The following is a 22,733-nucleotide window of genomic DNA, read 5'->3' as shown; positions in this document are numbered from 1 at the left end:
AGTAGGCAGTATATCGATCCCTAAAGATATTTTGATAGGAGTATGAATTAGTTAAATTAGTTATGTTTAATCTTTGATCTAATTAACATACCTCGATAGGGAGATTTCTTTCAATGACGCCATTCCTGAAGACTTTAAATTCCTCTAAAAAATCATCCCATATATTTAAATAATTTATATTATATAAATAATGGAAAATGTAGATTTTTTTTAGAGAATTTATAATCTCAGGAAAATCTTTCTTGGCACATTTTGGATCCATTTGCTAGAAAGAAAAATTATTTCTGATCAAGAGATGAATTGTTTGACAACTTCTACACATAACAAAAATGTAATTCGTACCCCATTCACAATACTTTGCCATGTAAGATATGGCTCCATATATACGAATGCGCATTTGTCTACAATGGTCTTAATGGCGGCATCGCAATCTGCAACAATACTTCTTGCCCTTTTAGAAAGGCAATACAAAGTATTGCTGCAGTTGTCCAGCACTATTGCGTCTGCAGAATCCTGGGCGATGACTTGCAGAGCGCCCAATAAATTCCTTAAATGCTGTAAACATAAAACACTAGATTAAAACTAGTAAGTATATATTAAAAAGTTAGAAAAACTACAAATGCAAGATGCATCAACATTCCCATATGCAATTAAAATTTCTGGTTAAAATATATACTCCTGCTGGTGGCAATTCAAGCACAAAGACAAGTAATCATTATAGGTATTCATAGGCACAAATATTAAAATACTAACCAGATCTTCCATGTCAATTGTATTATCAAAGTCAAAATATTGAGGAATTTTTATCAAATGAATAATACAATTGACATTGCCTTTGAAGCGAGCCAACAGAATCGCCATCACCGGCATTAGATGCCTTGTCATATTTAATTTGTCTTTTTCATTTGTTTTCGTTTTATACTTGGGACCTGTAAATATGAAAAGTAATGAAATTTAGAAAATAAAAATAATGTTTAAACATATAATCAACACACTAGAAGAAGAAACAACTGGATGGTTTTACCCATTTGCATGTACTGACATTAAAACCAGGGCAGGGTACTTTTACTTGATCGGTTTAGATTTAGTTAATGTTGTACTTCTAATTGGACTTATAAATTATTGCCTTAAACGTTTGACGACTATCATGCTATAATATCACATCAACGAAACAGATGTGTAGTACTAAAAGCAACAAACTGATTCCCACAAAACTATTCCATTGGTCATGAGTTCATACACCGTCCAAAAATCCAAAAAAATCAAATTGTCTGGGGACCAAGAGCGTTTTGTTTATTTAATTGACCAGGAGAGCAGCTGCATATCAATTAAGTAGAGTCCAGTACTTGTAATTATCGACCATATTCGGATTCGCTGCGAATATTGCTACTTGAGATCATTTCTGAAAATGCTTATCTGTCCGCCCTCTTAAAGTCAGTACATTAAAATAGGTCAAGTTACCTCAGTTTTATATATGCATCATTGCAATGCAATATTACCATGTTATCAGTTGCTCTCTCCCCTGGATATTCACCAGTACTTGAAAGACTTGCAGCACACCAGAACATAATTTCAATTAAATTTCCTGGGGTTGGGAGATTGGGGTCAAAGGTTCATCATTTTCTTTAGTTAAAATATGGATCATTGAATCCCAATCTTTCATTATCTCAGTGTTTGCAACTAGGGCAAACACTAGATAAGAAATAAAATTTAATCCCTGAAAAATAATAAAAATAAAGAATAAAGATTCAAAAAAATTATTTATACGAGATCCACATGACTATCATATATACATATTTTACTTACTTTCAATTCAATGATCGAAGTTGAAACATGCCTGAACCATCGAACCCCAAACCCGGCCCCATTTGAATCTTGATCCAATATTAAAAAGACATTATAAAAAAATGTTCCTGCTGCCACCGCAATCTTTCGATTCGGAGAGAACATCAAACTTGAAACCGTGTTCAAGTCCTTCCTGGTGAATAAGTACGGATAGGACGTGAATGGACAAAAATGGATAATTAATTAGCTAATAGTAATCGTAGAAGTCGGGTTAAGCAGTTGAAGTACAACTTTCGTAATGGGGAAATGCTAAAATATAATAAGCGGCAGTCATTGCAATACCCCAGAAAGGGGCTTCAACCCATAGCGTCAACCATTATATATACACATTTATATAATAAAAAATTATAAATTATAGATTTATAATAGCATTAAAAATATTTATAATATTTAAAAACAATCATATAATTAAAGTCATACTTCAATTATGACATGATCGGTTTGTCATTGTAATTATCATTTAGAAATGAACCTTCATTAGAGAAATGAAGATTAATAAATTGCTGATTAATAACTTCTATAATATTTGTTGAGACAGTGGATTATGTCAAACAACGCCTAAACAAATATTGTTTTTGCAACTTCACTCTTCAATTAGAATTAACATATTCATTTATTGCTTGTATTTTTTTACTTTTTCGCTGGCAATAAACTATTATTTTTTGAACAGCTGTAATATAAGATTGCTACTACCGTTGGGTGTTTACTGGGTTATCACCATCAAAAGTTTCATGCATATGTCTATTAAGTGAACATTTTTATTCTCAACTCTCACCTGAACATGGCTGTGACGAGCTTTATTGCAATCTCCTGATTGCATCCGCTCTTATCCCAAGATAATCTAAGAATTCTTTGTTGGTATTTGTGAGTGAACAATTTTAATTTTCTGGATAATTTTACGTCCTCATATAACGGGAGCAAGGTTTTCAAAACGCTTGCCCGTACTGATGCAGTCTGTGAAGATATAGAAAAAATCATTATTAGTAACTGCCTGAGGAGATTTTTATGTTCTCTTGACATTTCAAGATCGGCCTTTTCAAGAATCCTGAAGAAGGAATAAAACTGGATTGGACCCGTTCTGTTCTAAAGAGTGCCTTCTGCACGACGTCGTGGATGGTAAAATAGAAGGGCTGAAGGGATTGGTAAAGAGAAAATACAGGGTACTGAAAACCGAAGTGCAGGATCAGGAAGCATGGATGAAAGACTACCATTTATTTATTATATATATATATACCTTGTCATAAACGAAAAATGCAAAAAGTCGCAAAAAGTCGCAAAGTCCATTCATTTAAGAATAGTCCCGGGTGTTTTCTTATCAAGCGGCCCAATTCTCGTATGCTCACACGTCTTGTGACAGGTGCGATATCTCTGTAAATAAACTGATGTTAAAAAATATTCTTTAACTTATGCGGTTCAAGGAATTATGGTAGGTGTAACAGCTATTCCTGGTGACATTTTGTTTTATATGGCAAAATGATTGATCTAGTGGTAATATCAAAAAACCAAACCGAGCTGCAAAACATGATGGACAGAATCGTCGAAATGGGTAGAAGATATGGAACGGAAATCAACATCAACAAATTGGAAGTGATGAGAGTATCAAAACGAGATGATACTCTGAAGATAACAGTAGAAAATCAAAAATTGGAGCACGAGAAAGATCAGGACAAAGATCGCAAGCGCCAAGGTGGAGTTTGCGAAGTTGAGAACACTAGTGAGAACCAACCAAGTCTCGACTTGTGGATGATATTGATAAAAAAAAATGTTATGTCTAGAGCATAGCTCTTTACTATTAATATTTACTATTACTATTTGGAGAGTTTTAAAATGTGGTGCGCAGGAGACAGGTGATTGGAGAAAATAAAGTGGACTGACAAGATAACAAAAGAATAAGTCCATAAAAGACTCGACTGAGAACGATCATGAAAAGAAAAGGAAAAAACTGAATAGGACCCATTCAATTCAATCAAAAAAAGAGTGCCTCCTACACGACGTGCTCCAAGAATACATAATCCTGAACATATGCTTATTTAAGACATGATATGTTAAAGTAGGAGTCTACAAACAAAACTTAGCTGTGTTATCCGAGAATTGGCCCATAAATGTCAAAATATCTTACTTGATGCGTTTATAAATTAAATGCCTGTATAGGGACTCGATGCACAATTCAAGTTCCCTATACTTTTCATTTAATTTATTTTTTTCAGATTGAAGGAATGCGGCTCAGATCACGCCTCGTCGTCTCCTTCGCTTCTTCGGCCCGAATTAGCTCCGACCGAGCACCGATTTATGTCGGAAGCCGCTTGTTCCAGTAATCCTGCCAACTCTGTATTTATCGACCAGCCTGAATAGATATATAAAAAATCAGTTAATCAAATGGTAATTTTAAAATATTTGTTCAACTCTTTTGCCAATGTATTCATTTTTAATGTCTAGTGATGTTTAACCCTCCGTCGGTCGGCGTGGTCCGGCCAGACTTTTTTCGACTTCAATTAACAAAAAAAAAAAAAAATACTTCTAGTAATCCTATCGACTCGAAATTTCTTGACTTTTCCTAAAATTTCATTAGCTGTCGATCAATAAAAAATCAGGACGAAAAACTGTACAGAAGGATAATTATAAGGATATTAACTTTTTTATACTTCGAACGGTCGGAAAGGTCTGTCTAGACCACCCATACATTTTGTATGAAATATACGCTTTTTGATTTATGTAAACCAGTATTTTATCTTTTTTTCATGGTATTTTCTATTCAAACTGCGTTGTATATATTCTTTGCTATGTGTTGTAGCATGAATGTTAGTATTTTCATGACGAGAGTTCCTTAAAAACCTACCAAACTTATTGGTAATCGCAAACAATGAAAATCGGATGAGTAATGCACACATTATAAAAAATTTTTACCCGTACTGCGTTCGAAATTTTTTTGTTTGCCAAACCTGTAGTGAAATTATATTTTCACTTCGAGTTTTACAGCTCATTTCAAAGACGACGAATTTGAAAATGATTCGTTTTCTTTTGAATTTCACATTCATTTCAAAGGCGCAGAAAAAAAATAAATATTGTTTTTCATTGATATAAAACAGAAAAATTAACAAAAAAAACAACGATTTTTTTATATTTCTTGATTTTTTTATATAATATAATATGTAATATTTTTATTATAAGCAAGCTCAACACATGCAAAAGACTTACCGTAAAAAGAAAAAATCTAAACTATAAATATTTACTACTAATAATCGTTAATATATAAGACACCAAAAACTCATTTATCCCATATAAATGCATGTAAAATGAATGGTGGTCCAGCCAGACCTTTCCGACCGTTCGAAGGTGAAAAAATATCCGACCGACGGAGGGTTAAATGTAACTTAAAAATTTTTAATATGTACAAAAATGTCTAGATATACATACATAAATGTATATGTCGCCTACTGGCAAGGGTTAAAAATGTACAAAAATTTAAGAAAAATATCTACAAATGGCTACATATTTTTGCAATTGTCTAGAAATGTGTGAAATATATAGATGTCTAAAAATATCTAAAAATCCATAGGAGAGTCTACGTATAAAAATCATTCTCACGAATACAATTTACCTGCCAATGTTGCCGTATATCTTATATTTTTCTGACCCAATCTTGACAAATATTTCAAGATTGAGGTCAGATTTTTCATAAAAAACCATCATAAATTATTTCTCCACCCGTCTTTATTATACTTTTGAAGAACTGGCTAAAATCAACAGTAAGTTTTTTATTTTTGGAGAGTAGAGAAGGAAATCCTTCATCTTCCTACAAAAAAAAACAATAAAAATAATAGAAGTGATACTCTGCAAAAGAAGTGAAACTTCGTAATGTGAAAATGAGATTGCAATGCTTTTGGGCAGTCAAGTTGCAAGACCTTCAAAGAGTATGCAACACTTTCAGATAGTCTACAATGTTGTAATAAATATTCTAAAAATTATGAAATAATCCATAACATTCGAAAAACATTTTACATTCTAAAAAAAATCTGAAACAATCTTCAACATTCCTAATCTATGGCATTCTAAAACAATCATTAACTAGCTGTAAGTGGAATTCTGTCTTAAGGCAATTAAGGCATCGTGCCTTAAGGCAAATTGCTGGAACTTCCCGTACCAAAAATTATTATTTTTTTAACATTTTTGAAAAAATTTTACTTCGAAAAAATAAGATTTGAGAAACTATAAATTGGACAAAAAATTACTTTTTGAAAAAAATTTTTTTAAAAAAAAAAAAAAAAATTAATTTTTTTTTTGAAAAAAAAAAAATTTTTTTTTATTTTGACATATTGTGGAAGATCTGAACTTTCTTTTCAAAGCAATCGTACTGCTTTAACTGCATAAAGACGAAATATCAAACCGCGTAAGCGCCGCGTCGACGTCTAACGCGTAAACATTGGTACGGAACCCATAGGAATGTAAACCAAAATTATACTTATTGTTAAAATCTCTATAAAATATCTGATAATTTGATGTGCATATGTCTAATGATCATTTTTGACCGCCAAATGGCTCATTTTTTTACTTTTTCCTCCATATCTCCGAAACCGCTAGACCTACCTTCATGAAAATTTTATCGATTCTTCATCTTGTCAATACAAGACAAATGTTTTTTGAATTATTCAAATTGGACGCTTCGTTCTCTCAAAAACTGAGTTACCGTTTTCGGCACTTTTTGCCCCGTATCTTTGGAACGGCTAGACCTGCCTTCGCCAAAAACTAATCAGCACGTCTCCTTATCAATACGAAACGAATGTTTTTTGAATTATTCAAATCGGTTGATCCGTGTTCCCGAAATCGTCGACGAAAATTTGTATCCGCACATACATACACACACATACATACATACATACATACACACACACTCATACATACACACACACACACATACATACACACACACACACATACATACACACACACACACACATACATCCATTTTTTCTAAAGTATGCCAAAATGTTCAGAAACCTCTGAAACGTAAAGATATATAAAAATTTTCATTTTTGATTTTTTTGCGATTACTATAACTTGCCCTACGGGAAGTTAATAAAACACTAGTTCACTTTGCATTGAACCCATTGAACATTGAAAGCAACCTTGTTCAAAGTCGCCTAAGAAGTTTCACTTCGATAGTACATTGTGATATATTGCATTATCTATTATACCTCTACAAAACCTCCTTCTATGTAATTTGCCAGTGCAAAATGCTCAAAAGTTTGCATCATTTGGGCGGTCACTTGTACGCCGTTGTAGCCGCTGGCGTTTTGCTAAAAGTAACACCAGGGCCGCCAACGCCTTGTACCTGTCTCGGAGGTACAGGCATATCCAATTACCGACGATCATCTGAAGACAGTTTTAAATAAAATAGATAAAACTCGATAACAAGTCAATGCATGCGACAAGTCAATCTGAATCGTTTGAGAACAAGTTTGGGAATGAGTATGTGAAGCTGAACCGATTTCAACTAGTTGGTTTGGTATTTTGCCTCGAGGCAAGCTACATGAACTTCCCTATATGTTTAAATAATCGACTTAATCAATAAAAAATAAATTAATTTACGAGTGATTAAAAATGTTAAATTCCGAGTGGATTTATTACACATAATTGAACACGAACGAATTCGTTAACTCGGAGTATTTTCTAAAAACAAATTTTCTAAAAACAAATTTTCAAAAATCAACAATTATTATTATTGAACCAGTTTCCATAGGACTTTAATGGCTCAGTATGTTCATTAAAACCAAGAACTCTATCGTTATACCAAGTAAATAGTCTAATTTTAATTTTAACAAACGTCAAAAAAACTACTCATTTTCATTGCTTTTAAATTATGATTTTAATATTTTGTGTGAAACTAAAGAGAAAAAATTATTATATATTGAATTGTAAACTAATTGCATTAAATTATAAACAAGGTGTACATTAAATTAAACGCTTTTAATCGACGATTTCATTCCATGAGCATAAGATTATGTAAAGTAAAATTACAAAATATGTTTCACATTTATTTTATATCAAAAATGCAATTAAAGCAAAGTATATTGAATTGAAAACCAATTTCGTTTAATTAAAGATAAAGACTTATTTTATTTAATAATAAGCAAGGTGACAATGAAAAGCTTACATTATTTTGTTGCTTCCATCGGAAATTAAAAACGACAAAGTTAGTATCATCCCATATAAAATTTTCATTATATGCTATTACTTGTAAATGGCAATTCAAATTTTTGCATGTAAACTTTCAACAAAGAAAATTACATTTTCTAACACTTGAACAATATTGTGTTCAAGTGTGTTACTATAAGAATATCAATTTCGTCTATATAAATATGGCTCTTCATTAAAGTATTTTAATAATACAAACACAACTATGTGTTGTGATAGTAGAAAATGTTGTACATTATTTAATTTTGTACAGATTTCCCAAAATATGTCTTATTGAAATAATTGACATCATTTATATTAATGCAATAAGCTCATATGTAAAAATTATGTTTTAGTTCATTTAATATTGATTCTGAAGTAAATCGAGTTGCTGTTTACGACTGTTTAAAAATAATTGTGTGATATATATATTCACATATTCGTATATTCACTTTTATTTAAAAATTTATGTGACAAATTTACCAAGTATGTAATGAATTTTAATAGATAAAGAAACATTATCATTATTGAATGTTAAATTATATTAAAAACTTTACAAATCAATCTTGATTCGTCATGTCAAATATGCAAGACAAACGAATATGAAATTATGAAATCGCAAATTGTATTCATTTGATACTTCAATATTTAAAATAATATAAACTTTACTCAATTGTGCACATAAAGAATTCATTATGTATTTGTAATCTCATTAAACAGTTACACCTTGCACAGGTTTTATCTTACGAAAAGCACAAAAGCTCATCATTAAAATAATTCAATTCCTTTAAGTTGCATCATAACTTTTTATAATTTTCGCATTTAATCAAAATTATTAGACTGTACACAGTCTCTATATTGGGAACAAACAGATTTGCTCTGGAAATAAATAAATTGATTTTTCTAGTGATTCAAATTTGTCATGGGATTCCAAATGTTCTAACTTTCCTCGAGGTCTGAAACTACACTTTGTGTTTGCATTGAATTGCTTTTCTAACATGATGTACTATAAAATCTAATCACATCATTCGGAATACTGCCAAAAGTTTCTTCTTTGTCCATATTCTCAAATATTTTTAAATTTCACAATAAAAAAATTAGTTGCACATATGAATAGAATCAAAGCTAATGAAAAAAAAAATTAAACGGAACAATTCTTATATTCATACTTGTATAGAAAATTTCATCTTCCTTTTTAATATCCTGAGTCATCTACTAATATTGACATAAAATTAATAAGATATAGTATTCAGTTGTAGATCTTGGCATTTTTAGCACATTTTCATTAATTAGAACATTAGATATTTGATTTAAACAAAGACCCTTGTAATATTTGTAGTATATTTGCCTTATATATTGTATTGTTACATTGTTGAATTCTCCAGAGCAGATATATAATTGACAGATGACTTGTGTTGCTTGTATATATTATAGCTTGCAGATATAAAAGTACCAAGTAAGTTATATTCGTATATAACTGTAGCTAATATTTATGATATTCGTATATAACTGTATTATATATGTTACTAAAAATGTTTGTGACCACCACACTTCTAATTGATACTTGTTTCTTATATTTCTGCTCCTGCTTCTGCTGAGTTAAAGGTTGATAGCCAGATATATTTCAATGAAGATATCTTTCAAATATAATATCAACAGATCGTTTGAAGAAAGCCATATCAATTCAATTATGTTTCAATTATTAAAAAAATTTATGTTTATATTATATATATATATATATATTCAATAGATAAGTCCTGGATTTTTTCAATATATTGATTGTTTCTTTTCCAAACAGTAAATCCAATAATAAAAACAATTTGTTTTTCTTTAAGATATTTAATAACGACGTTTCGGAAATAGATACTTTCCATCATCAGGTTTATTCTGTAATAATTTATATAACTTCATAAACAATGAATACCGTTATTTTAATCTCTTTATTATATAAAACTCTATTTACAAAAATAAATTTCTTTTAATCGTATACGTGTTTCCAATAATCATTGAACATACCTGTATTTATAAAATTTTATAATGCTTCTTTATTCAAATAACGATTTTATTTAATTCATTTGATGTTTACGTTGACCAACACTTGCTTCACATTTTTAAACATTATAAATATAAATACTTCTGTACATTTTTTAAATCATTGAAATCATACGCCGCTCAGTTCTCTCAAAAACTGAAGTGCCACATTTGGCACTTTTTGCCCCGTATCATCAAAACGGCTGGACCTGTTTTTGCCGAAAACTAATCAGGACGTCTCCTTATCAATTCAAGACGACTGTTTTCTTAATCATTTCAATCATTACCGACATCGTCGACAAATATTTCGGGAAAAATTATTTATTTTGAATTAATTATCATATATTACAACACTGTTTTAGAACTTGTATTGAATAAATTATTTGTCAAATATTGACAGGTCCAATGGTTCCGAGATCCAATAAAAATCAATAAATCATTTGTATTCCAAAACTGATTATTACATCTATTATGTACATCAAGTATCAGATATTTTATACAGATTTCAATAATAAGTACAAACTTTGTTCACATTGTTATGGATAAAGTATCAAAATTTATACAGTTTAACCGTAAAACTCCGACGCGGCGCATACTCGCTCCGATATTCTATCTCGCCCACCGCGATCGCTTCGAAAAAAAATTCAAAGTACATTTCTTTCTTCCTGATTTTTTCATTGATCGACAGCTAATGAAATTTTAGGAAAAGTCAAGAAATTTCAAGTCGATAGGATTACTACAAGTGTTCTTTTTTTTAATTGAAGCCGAAAAAATCTGGCCAGACCACTCCGACCGACGGAGGGTTAATTATATGTTAAAACGATGTACAAATTTATAAAAAACTAAACTGGTGATTCAAATATGTACCCCAGTAGCAAAATAATTTTAAGAATCTAAGAGCTAATAAGAAATCGTAATTTTTGGCATATTGAAAAAATCCTAACCACTGACCCATTGCCACCATTGCCATTTGTCTTGCAAAATCTATTAAGCAACGCAGTCTACTTTAAACTAATATTTGAAAGTGTAAATGGATGGATGATTTCAAATGATTCAGAAAATTCTAGTGATATATAAATCAAAATGTACTCGGAAGCCGCAGTAATTGCGTCCACGCAATTAATTCATTTTGTACAATGAAAAGCCAAAATGATCAAAACTGAAAATAAAACTACAAGTTCTCGTATTACGAAAATTCGGTATCGGTACCCACAAAATCAACTCGAAAACCTTGAAATTAATACAAGAAATATGTATCACTGACCTTTTCTCCTGTAAACGGTGCTGCATCAGTTCCAATTTCTCATGTAAATTAGATTTGATAAGGGCACAATGACAAACACTTGAAATTAATAGGTATAAAATTATCGCACTATTAAACTGAATTCAATTCGTAACCACGTTGAACTTACGCAACATGCCGGTCGGCTACGTCCATTTCGCCGAGACCCTTCTAGCCGTACACCGTACACCGCCGCATTCGAAAACGAAATGATATCCTCTCGCAATGGCAGGCCGATTCGAGTGGTAGGGAGAGCAACTAGGTGATAGGTGATGGGCGTGGCCTGCGCCTGCGACATATCTTTGTCCTTGTCCTGCGCAGTAATCCTATGCGTGGAATAGAGTGCGAAATAGTGCTCGAGCGCAATCGCACATTTGCATAATACATTTGTCCTTCTCTGTCCTCAGCTTTGCATAATCGGCGCAGCGCTTCTGTCTGTCGGCAGACTGCGACGTAAAATTATATTATAATTTTTTTTTATTTCAATCGACATATATAGAAACTCTTTTTCTGTAGAATTTATGTTAAAAGTTTATGTAAATAATAACACAACCGTTCATGCAGAAGGATAAAAACAGACTGACTGATTCTTTATGATACTGATATATTCTTTAAATAATCACTTTGAATCGTTTATGAATTTTTAATTATTTTAGACATAATATAAAAAGACGGAATATTTTATCTAGAATTGAATCTAATAAAGAAAGCGTGTGAGCAATTTCAATAACATTAAAAATATTTAAGACTACTAGATGTGCAGGACATTCTCTGATGCCATTCTTGCTTTAAAACACCGTTTTGTTGAAATCCAAAATGAACCTTTTTCGCATAAAAAGAAGTTCGCAAACTACAATTATTAACTTCCCGTAGGGTAAGTTATTGTAATGGGCCGAAAATCGGAATTGAAAATTTTTACATTTCTCGACGTTTTGAAGGTTTCTGAACGTTTTGGCATACCTGAGAAAAAATGGATGTGTGTGTGTGTGTGTGTGTGTATGTATGTATGGATACAAATTTTCGTCCACGTTTTCGGGCGTACGAATCAACCGATTTGAATGGTTCAAAAAACATTCGATTCCTATTGATAGGGAAAAGAGCTGATTAGTTTTTGGCAAAGGCAGGTCCAGCCGTTTCGGAGATACGGAGCAAAGAGTGCAGAAAATAGAAATCGAATTTTTGAGAGAACGGAGTATCCGATTGGAATGATCTAAAAAACATTCAATTAGTAATGATTGGGAGAAGTGTTTATTAGTTTTTGGCAAAGGTAGGCCCAGCCATTTTGAAGATACGGAGCTAAATATGTAAAAAATGGCAATTTTTGAGAGAACTAAGCGTCCGATTTAAATGATTCAAAGAACTTTCTGCTTGTCTTAACAAAATAATTGATTTTGGAAAAAAAAATTTGTTCCATTTTTTTTTTTTTTTTTTTTTTGTAGTTTTTTGTATATCGAAATATTTTATTTTATTTTTAATTCTGATATAGTTCTAATATACTTTACAAATAATTTCAACTCTGCAATTCAGTTTATATAATTCTTATAAATATTAGACAATGTTACAATATTTATAATAATCTATTTGAAAACATTCAATATTCCTCGAACATTTCGTTACGGTACGGGAAGTTTCAGCAATTTGCCTTAAGGCACGATGCCATAATTGCCTCAAGACAGAATTCCACTTACAGCTAGTTTTATTAGTGGTTTTCCATTGTAATTTGTAACACCAAAATCAAAGCATCCGATATATTGATATAGAAACAAATCAAATATCTAAATAAAAAATTATTATAAAATAAAATCAATCAATACAAAAATTACACTTTGAAAACATTGTAAATACAAATATAATTTGTAGTTGTAATAAAAACTAGTTGGTATTGGTATTTTGCCTTGAGGCAAGTTACATGAACTTTCCGATATGTGTAAATAATTGACTATATAAATTAATTTATGAGCGATTAAACGTATTCCGAGTAGATTTATTACACATAATTGAAAACGAACAAACACGTTAACTCGAGTATTTTCTAAAAGCAAATATTCAAAAATTAATAACTTTTATAATTGAACCGGTTTCGGTAGGACTTAATGGTTTAGATGTACATTGAGACCAAGTACTCTAGCGTTATACCAAGTAAATCGTCTAATTTTAATTTTAACGAACGTCAAAAAAACTAATTTTCTCAAACTTTGATGAATTTTTAAAATTCAACTACTAGTAAGGCCATAATAATTCAGTAAGATCTATAAGACCATAGTATATATCGCCAAAAAAAAAATCCATAAAAATCGGCTTAATATTTTTTTTAACGGTTAATTACAAGGAAACGGCTCGGCAGATTTTCACCAAAAACTAATCAGTATCATTCCCAGCTAATATCTTTCGAACAGTTTTTTTTTTAATCGATTCGGTAGAATGAGCTTGAATGTGGACGAAAAGTATAACACTTTTTTTCAAATTACAAACAAAGAAACGGCTTGGCAGATCGTCTCACAAAACTGACCAACTATAGTGCTCATTGAGATACATCGAATGACTTAAATTTCTAAAATCGGTTCAGGCGTTTTTAAGCAAACGTCGATTAAATGCCAAAAAAACGATACCAATTTTTGCAAACTTTGACGAATTTTTAAAGTTAAACCGATAGTGTCGTAGGGCCGTTATATTTTAGTATGATCTAGAAGACGATAGTATGTACCGCAAAAAAAAATTATAAAAATCGTCGAATTTTTTTTTTAAACTTTATTACAAGAAAACGGCCCGGCCGATCTATACCAAAAACTAATCAGCACGATTCCCAACCAATACCTACGAACGGTTTTTGAATTTTCATTTTTGGACGAAAAAGTTTTCACTTTTCTGCGATTTACAAAGAAGCGGCCTGGCCGATCGTCGCACAAAACTCATAAACCCTAAGTCGTCATCGAAATACATCGAATGGCTTTTAAATTTTGGAAATCGGTTCAGCAGTTTTTGAGAAAACGTTGATTTACGGCAAAAAAATTGTTCACACACACGCGCGCACACACACACACATATACTTTTTGGCGAGAATGGCTTGAAACGTCGAGAAAACATAAAATTAGCAAATCGGATCTTTTGATGAAAACATAAACTTCTCCTTCGGGAAGTTAATAAACACGTAATTAATATTGGTATAATAAAAATGCTTCCTTTTAAATTATCAAGTTTATTTAAGGTGTTGTTTGGTTCACGGTTTAGCGAGAAGAGAGTATTTCACATAGCTAATAACATAAACATAAATATAAAGATGGTGGGTACATAGGGGTAGGAGAAGCGCAATTGCCAACACTACTAAAAATAATGGCGGGACATTTGAATTACAATATAACATAACACAAAATGTGTCAAACAATTTTGTCCAAATATCTTATATATGAAAATGGATCGCAAAATGTGTTGGTAAGCGCATAACTCAACAACGCCTGGATCAATTTGGCCAATTCTTTTTTTAAAATGTTCGTTGAAGTCCAAGGATGGTTGTTACGGCGAGAAAAAAACGAATAATTGCCGGGAAAACCCTAAAAACAGCCCTTTTCTTCTTTAATCAAGTAGGCAACGCAATTTGTAAAAAAAACAATGGCAATGATCTATGTCATGACATTTTGTGTAGTTTTTGATAATCTAATTTTGAATATATTTATATAAACATAGAAATATCTTTCTATCAATCAAGCTATATTGGCAGCCCAAAACATTGATGTAAATTAATTAAATTTTAAAATTCAAGAACAAATTACAGGCGAATCAGTTGATTCTCAATCTTCAATTAAAGGTTGGATCGGAAATTATAATGTTGCGAAATATCGACCAACTTTATTCAAAGGATAGTATAAAGCAGAAGATGTTCTCGCACCATGCATCCCAATGCGTTTCCAGTGCGTTTATGGTATCATTAAGTGTTTGTGGTATTAATTTAGAAAATCCATGTTTCTCACATGGAAAATTGTATGTTGTTTGTTCCCGTATTGGAAAACCATCAGATTTGTTTGTCTATGCGCCAGGTGATCAAACAAAAAATATCTTATATCACAAAGCACTACAATGAAAATTGAACTGATTTTTGAATTAGGATTTACATGATTAAAATTACTCACTTTTAAATGCTTATAGTGTTATGCATTTATTTTTAACTCACACCGAATGATTACCAGGGTGATGGTTCTGTTCAGGATCATTTTTTGCAAAGAATAGAAAAAAGGCAGGCACAAAACACCGCCACATTACAATTTTTTTTGACAGGACGAAGTCTGTCGGGCCGGCTAGTTACAAATAAAGTGTTTTACAACAAATCATTGGTCCTTCGAAAAATCAATCAAACCTAACAAATAGTAATATTCTACTACTATCGACGCCACATCTATAGTTCTATAATCTAAAGCCACCAATCTTTCAAATGCTATAAACATTTAAAAAAAAAATTGTTAAGAATTAGAAAGGTATTGGCATAAATTTGGAAATTTCAAATTAGACGCAAATAGTGTAGTTAGTAGGAAAATGATTTATCAATCATGAATTTTTTAAAACTCGTCAGAGGAAGGTAATACGCTACTTTGACAAGATTTGCAAATTCATATTCAGGATATTGAACGTTTGTTCAAAGTGAATATATTTGATCGAGTAATCGACATTATTATTAAACAAATTAAAACGCGTTTCTTCCGATGAATTAATATGTTTCAAATTTCAGTATGTTGCTACAATAGAAGTTTTCAATTATACTGATCTATTAAATAAAAGCTCTAAAATTTGTACCATAAAAAAAACTTTTGTTCAGATTCTGAACCATTTGCCAGGGAAGTTTAGTTTGCGATCAACTTTTAGAGGCGGAATACGAAATACCTACTTCGGTAAGAAAAGATTTCATTTACTAAATAGCTTATTGAAGGTAACATTTTATTTTTATTTCAAAACAAAATATATACAGGGTTCATGCTATTGTTTCCTAATAAGCTAGACGACAAATGGTTTCATCTTCGTTATAAAAATCGTCTAAAAAGTATTGAAACGGATTGGAATATAATAATCTAGAAATCAATGATCAAATATATGATGAGAAAATATATGTTAAATCACAAAATATTTATTGTTAAATCATTTTAATTGCCCGAGGTTTTTCTCGGACTACGGTAATAAATTGCAAGTAATTAAAAACTATGTTGGAACTGATTAAAAATGCAGAATCATTGAAATCCATTAAATAACATTAAAATTATGAATATTGCAAAATCTTAATGAAAACAAAAATTATTTAAATTATTTCAGGTAGATAATAATATACATTCGAGGAATTGATTATTTTTATGGCTATAATTTGTAATTAACTATTTTATTCGCTGATAAAATAATTGACGAATAAATTGTCAAGTATAATATAAAGAAATTGTTAAATTATGAAATTTTCATTATTAAGTCATATTGTTTAGGTCGGAATGTAAAAATTAATTTGATAAAATATTTTTAAAATTAAATTACCTGCACGTTTTTTAATAGCAAAAGTAAATCAACTGTCAAATAATTGAAAATAGTAGCCATTTTATAAAGTAAATTTCATGAAAACTGGTTTTATTTTCAAATTTATCAATCGATAATGATATTTATTTTAGCATGATCAGATGTTTCATAAAATTGTTCAATAAATTAATTTTTATAACAACACTAAAAATTCAACTTCTTTCATATAAAAATTGATAAGATAATTTTTAAGGCAAAATTAAATTTGTTCGTCATAAATCATTATCGTCGTAACATGAAACATTTTAATAAATATTGCATAAAGTGCGATGTATTGTAAACGGACTGTAAATGTTGAATTGAATATAAATGTATGAAACCGGTTCTTTTGTTTGATTTACTCTCTATAAATTCGGACAGATTATTATCTACAGATATGGAATTATGTAACATTCCAATTATTCTGCATTTAAAGTGAAGTTTTGTAAAACAAATTGTTGCGAATGCATTTATAGATCTTTAACAGACAAAAGTAAACTAGAGGTGTATGGCATCGTGCCTTAAAGCAAATTGCTCGAACTTCCCGTACCGTAATGAAATATTCGAGAAATTTTAAACGTTTTCAAATATATTATTACAAATACTGTAACTTTCATTATTTTTGCTATCTTGCATATCTGAGCAATCAAAATCAAATGTGAACCATAAATCAATTTATCTCCAGAACATTAACAATCGTTCGTCATTTCATTTCGAATTCAATTTAAAAAAAATAGTTGCCCGCACTTGGGTAAATATTTGCACCAGAGTGGCGCTTAAACTGTGCTTAGCCTGGGTCATTTTTTTAATTTTTAATCCAAAATTACAAAAATATTTTTTGAAAAAAAAATTAGAAACAAAATTTTTTTTGCAAAAGCAATTATTTTGTTGAAACAAGCAGAAAGTTCTTTGAATCATTCAAATCGGATACTTAGTTCTCTCAAAAACTGCCATTTTCTAACATTTAGCTCTATCTCCGAAACCGTTGGGCCTACCTTTGCCAAAAACTAATACCCACTTTTCCTTGTCATTACGAACTGAATGTTTTTTGGATCATACAAATTGGATGATCCGTTCGCTCAAAAACTCTCAAAAACTTCTATTTTCTGCACTCTTTGCTCCATATCTCCGTAACGGCTTGACCTGCCTTTGCCAAAAACTAATCAGCACATCTCCCTATCAATACAAATCGAATGTTTTTTAAACCATTCGAATTAGTTGATCCGTGCGCCCGAAAACGTGGACGAAAAAATGCGGACATACAAAACACACACACACACATCCATTACTTTTCTGAGATATGCCTTAAAATGTTCAGAAACCTTCAAAACGTCAAAAAATGCAAAAATTTTCATTTTTGATTTTCGGCCCATTGCTATAACTACCCTACCGGAAGTTAATTAGATGATCAAAGTAGTAATCAAAGTCATTTAATCTAATTTTAAACGTATGTTATGAAAAGCATGCATGCAAATGCGTTCTAATATAAAATTTGAAAACAATTTAATCAAAACAAATACTAATATTGGGTCTATTGTTTAATTACTAACTACTCAGTAATATTATTGTGAAATAAACAAATACTGAAAGAATAGAAAAGGCGTACAGATATTTAAAACATTTAACTAATTCATAAAAAGAAACCAATTTGCAAGCTGAATCGCAAATTCCTTAACAAATTCATAAAAGTAAACTAATTTGTATGAAACTAACTTAATAAAAGTGTGGAAACTTTTAGAAAAATTAGGAATCATTTACATGTAATCGAAATATGCCAATGTTATCAGCGTTGTATTCTGTAGCGTCTGTGGCGTGTTTTTTGCGCAACTTGACAGACTGGTGCAAGCGAGTAGGCATGAGCACTTTTTCATTATTTTAATTGCGCAATCGTTCAAGTCGGCTAGTTCATTCGTTGGCCGCGTTTGGCAGCACATGTCCCCATTTTTATTTTACTTTGTAGCGAATTCATAATACAAGTTTATGAAGTTATCGACAATTAAAAGTTATGAAATTAGCCCTATGAACACTTTGAATTCTCTTCTGATGCTGTAAATATATAAATTAATAAAAAAAAAGAGTGCGCGTAAGGATCACACGCGATTGAAGTAAAACTTTTAATATTGTATGAGTAGGCAATTAAGATAAAAATAAAAAAAACATCATATTTGAATTTTAAAAATCATCTTTTAATAATCATATAACATCAATAATAATAAGATCTCCTGAGCATCGGCACAGCTGTCCTACTGATATTAAGAGTTTGAATATGATGTGAAGCTTTCTTCCTAATTTTGTTACCTATCTTACCGGGAAATTCAAACCATAAACGTAGAAGTTCATCATTATCGCCACGTTCTATGTACACTAATTTTCCCACACAACCATTAGCTAAGCCATCACTTACATCAATATTAGATGTTATTATGTAAAATTTATTCAGAACTAAAATTATTCCATACGGCAAAGCCCCGGTATCAATAACCGATTTTTTTGAAACTGCTGACGAATGTATGATTGTTGATCTGTCGCATGGCAACCTACATAAATATCCGTGGCAGTAGATATTATTTTGTCTTCAACGAGATTCAATATAAATTTATTATATTCCATGGCACATTTATTCTCTAAGAAAAGTCTTATTCCATGAGGACATAATACAGCAACCTCTTCTTTTGTAAAAAAAACGTGATTCAATTAATGCAAGTTCATATAGGGTTTAGCGCTCGACTTACGCATGACATGACGGGAGTGGATACTCGCGACATCAGCGCTTACGGCGTCGTAGTGTTCAACTACACGTTGGCATTTTCGTTGCATTTGTACGGATTTACACCCGTGTCGCGCCTAAAAATGTTTACACCCATATCGCGCCTAAAGAAGTTTTACTTCAAAAAATATATTTTTAGGTTATGTTTTGACATTTATTATTTGACATTTGTGATATGCTTGCGCAAGTACTTGAACATAAACTTGAACCGTCTGTGGGCGCTGTGAAAATACGCCTGGTTGCGCATTCATTCAGTTGCACAAGTATACAGTTACGTCTGTGGTCGGCTTTATACGTCAGAAGTGTTTCACATCCGCTGCAGAGTTGAATGGGATTTTAGCGTTATTATGTTTTATTTTGTGTGGTTTTCGTTCTATGTGTTCGTCTATTATTTTCCGGTGTTTTTTGCTACCTCGTTTTTTAATTATTTTGTGCGTTATTAATACGGTTTTAGTATAATTTTCTTGTGAATCGTGTGTTGCTCGTCATTATTATATTAACATTTATTTTTTTAATTACTAAGTTTATTATTTTGTTCATATTTTTCTAGGTTCAGGTCTTTTTCTTTGTTTTTACGTGTTTTATAGGTTAGGGTTATTATATTACTATTTATGTTCTAGCTATTTTACAATTATTAGATCGCTTTAGAAGTAGGTATTCCTGCATTATTTTATTTTTCGACAAATATATAAGGTACGTTTTAATCACTTAGGTAAGGTTGCATTTCAATTCATAGCTAGGTTACATTTAGGTTAGATTTCATTTCATTTAAGAATTTCATATTTATCTCGTTAGTTGATTCCTACGTTACTTTTAGCTTATATTATAGGTTTAATATTTTAGTTCATATTTCTTTTTTATACATAAGTTATCTTTTAATTGTAGCTTAAGTTAGTTTAGGATTATACTATAGTTCAACCCCTTTCTTTTTTATATTCAATATGAAAAAGCAAAACCAATGTATCCATCGCTTTAAAACTTTTGCTTCCACTTGTTCTCTTTGCCGTCACAACAGGTTAGTACATCACATACAGTCTAAGGAGTACTTTCAAAATTTTGAATGTAAGTTTTGCCAAAAAATTTTGCATGCTCCTTCCTCATTACAAAGGCACATCAAAACTTTTCATTCTTCCGTTCCTGATACATCTCCTACAGACTCCAAACTCCAATGCACGTATTTTTATGATTCCCGAATTAATCCAGAAACATCCCTTGCGCTGCATTCTTATGCTCTACCCTCTTCATTAATTCCTTCCACTACTTCTTATTCATGTACCCTTACTGCTTCACAAACTTCTTACACAACTCTTCCTGCTTTGCCAAATCCTTCTACATCATTTTCTTCTTTACCAATACCAACGACTCTTCCTGTTTCACCAATTCCTACAACATCCTTCCACTCGGATGCGCTTCCTGCTTCACCAATTCATATGACAACCGCTAATTCCAATACTGTTTCCTTTATTCGACAACCATCTTCCCCACTACTTTTCCAATCATCCAGATCGCTCACATTCTTTCCAGTGACCCCAACGCGACCCAGACCCCAAGATAATGCTTCGCTGTACTCAGAACATTTTACAGGTATTAATATATAAGTATTATTTAAATATATTTAATATTTACTAATATCTACAAAGTTATCATAATTGTTCATTCATAGGTTCTCCAAGGGTTCTCAGAATTACTTGCCTCATTGAGGATTGCGGGAATTCTTACACACGGTACAGCGCACTACAAAAACATATTGAGTGTCATCATCACATCAATATTGAACACAAAGACAAACTGTTTTCTTCTATTAATGGTTTGTCAACTTTTAATTATGAAGATTTTCAACAAACATTTCTATAATTTCATCTTTTTCTATAGATTTTTACAGCTGGAAAACTGAGATGGAACAGAACAGCATTACGTCATATGTGAAGGACACTGCAGCATACATAACAAAAGACAATTGCTGCACCATTCAATATTATAATTGCCATCGATCACACAGTCACCAAACAAAGGAAACATGTTTAAGAGGTAGCAAAAAAATTGGGCATGCTTGTCCCTCACGAATTATGTTCAAGGTGTATAATGACGGACATGTTGAAGTTGATTACTGGAAGACACATGTGGGACATGAAAATTTGATAAAATATGTGCGGATGGATCAAAATTTAATCAGAAACATCAAGGGTATAATCATAGCTGGGCACCGTTAATCAAATAGTTAACTTCGTTAATCGTTAATCCGCTACAAAAAAAGTTAGCTTCGTTAAACGTTAAAGCGTTATATTTCGGAAGAATTAACGCAAGTTAACGTTAATCGTTAATCCGTTAATATGTGCAAAATTACATTTTTATATCGTTGCGTTAGTAAACTTAAAAAACTTATTGGTTTAGGTTCTGGAAGTTAATAAAACAAAATACTTGTATAATTCAAATGTGTAATTTAACCCCTCGCGCGTTTTATGCACACTTCCGTGTGTATAAGGAAAATGGCACAATTATCACACACCATGATAATAACGCTATTGGTCAATTTTCCGTTTTTATGATTGCATATTGTTTTTACAAGATTTTTTTTTCTAAATAAAGTGAAGGAGTTTTTTAACTTTCCCGTAGGGCAAGTTATAGTAATCGCAAAAAAAATCGAAAATGAAACTTTTTGCATTTCTCGACGTTTCAAAGGTTTCTGAATATTTTGGCATACCTTAACAAAAATGGATGTATGTGTGTGTGTGTGTGCATGTGCGTGTATGTATGTGTATTTGGATACAAATTTTCGTCGACGATTTCGGGAACACGGATCAACCGATTTGAATAATTCAAAAATCATTCGATTCGATAAGGAGTGCTGATTAGTTTTTGGTGAAGGCAGGTCTAGTCGTTCCGAAGATACGGGGCAAAATTGTGCCGAAAACGGTAACTCAGTTTTTAAGAGAATGGAGCGTCCGATTTTAATAATTCAAAAAACATTTTACTTGTATTGGGAATGTAGGTCTAGCGGTTTCGGAGATCTAATGAAAAAAGTAAAAAAAATGCCATTTGACGGTCAAAAATGATCATTAGACATATGCACATCAAATTATCAGATATTTTATAGAGATTTTAACAATAAGTATAAAT

General features: G+C 31.3%; 1 protein-coding gene across 1 annotated transcript; it reads left to right on the top strand.

Moving 5' to 3' along the window:
- The first annotated feature begins 7,076 nt into the window (after nt 1-7,076).
- On the top strand, nt 7,077-21,648 carry LOC113381406. The gene is made up of 5 exons (XM_026620331.1): nt 7,077-7,185; nt 20,772-21,200; nt 21,280-21,423; nt 21,489-21,538; nt 21,616-21,648. The coding sequence occupies exons 1-5, from the start codon at nt 7,077-7,079 to the stop codon at nt 21,646-21,648; spliced, it is 765 nt and encodes a 254-aa protein (XP_026476116.1).
- The last annotated feature ends 1,085 nt before the right edge of the window (nt 21,649-22,733 follow it).

Source organism: Ctenocephalides felis, unplaced genomic scaffold (assembly GCF_003426905.1).
Source record: "Ctenocephalides felis isolate EL2017-DRISC unplaced genomic scaffold, ASM342690v1 CF-g0.4_SCAFFOLD_02869, whole genome shotgun sequence".
NCBI lineage: Eukaryota > Metazoa > Arthropoda > Insecta > Siphonaptera > Pulicidae > Ctenocephalides > Ctenocephalides felis.
This window is presented reverse-complemented; position numbering and strand designations above follow the sequence as displayed.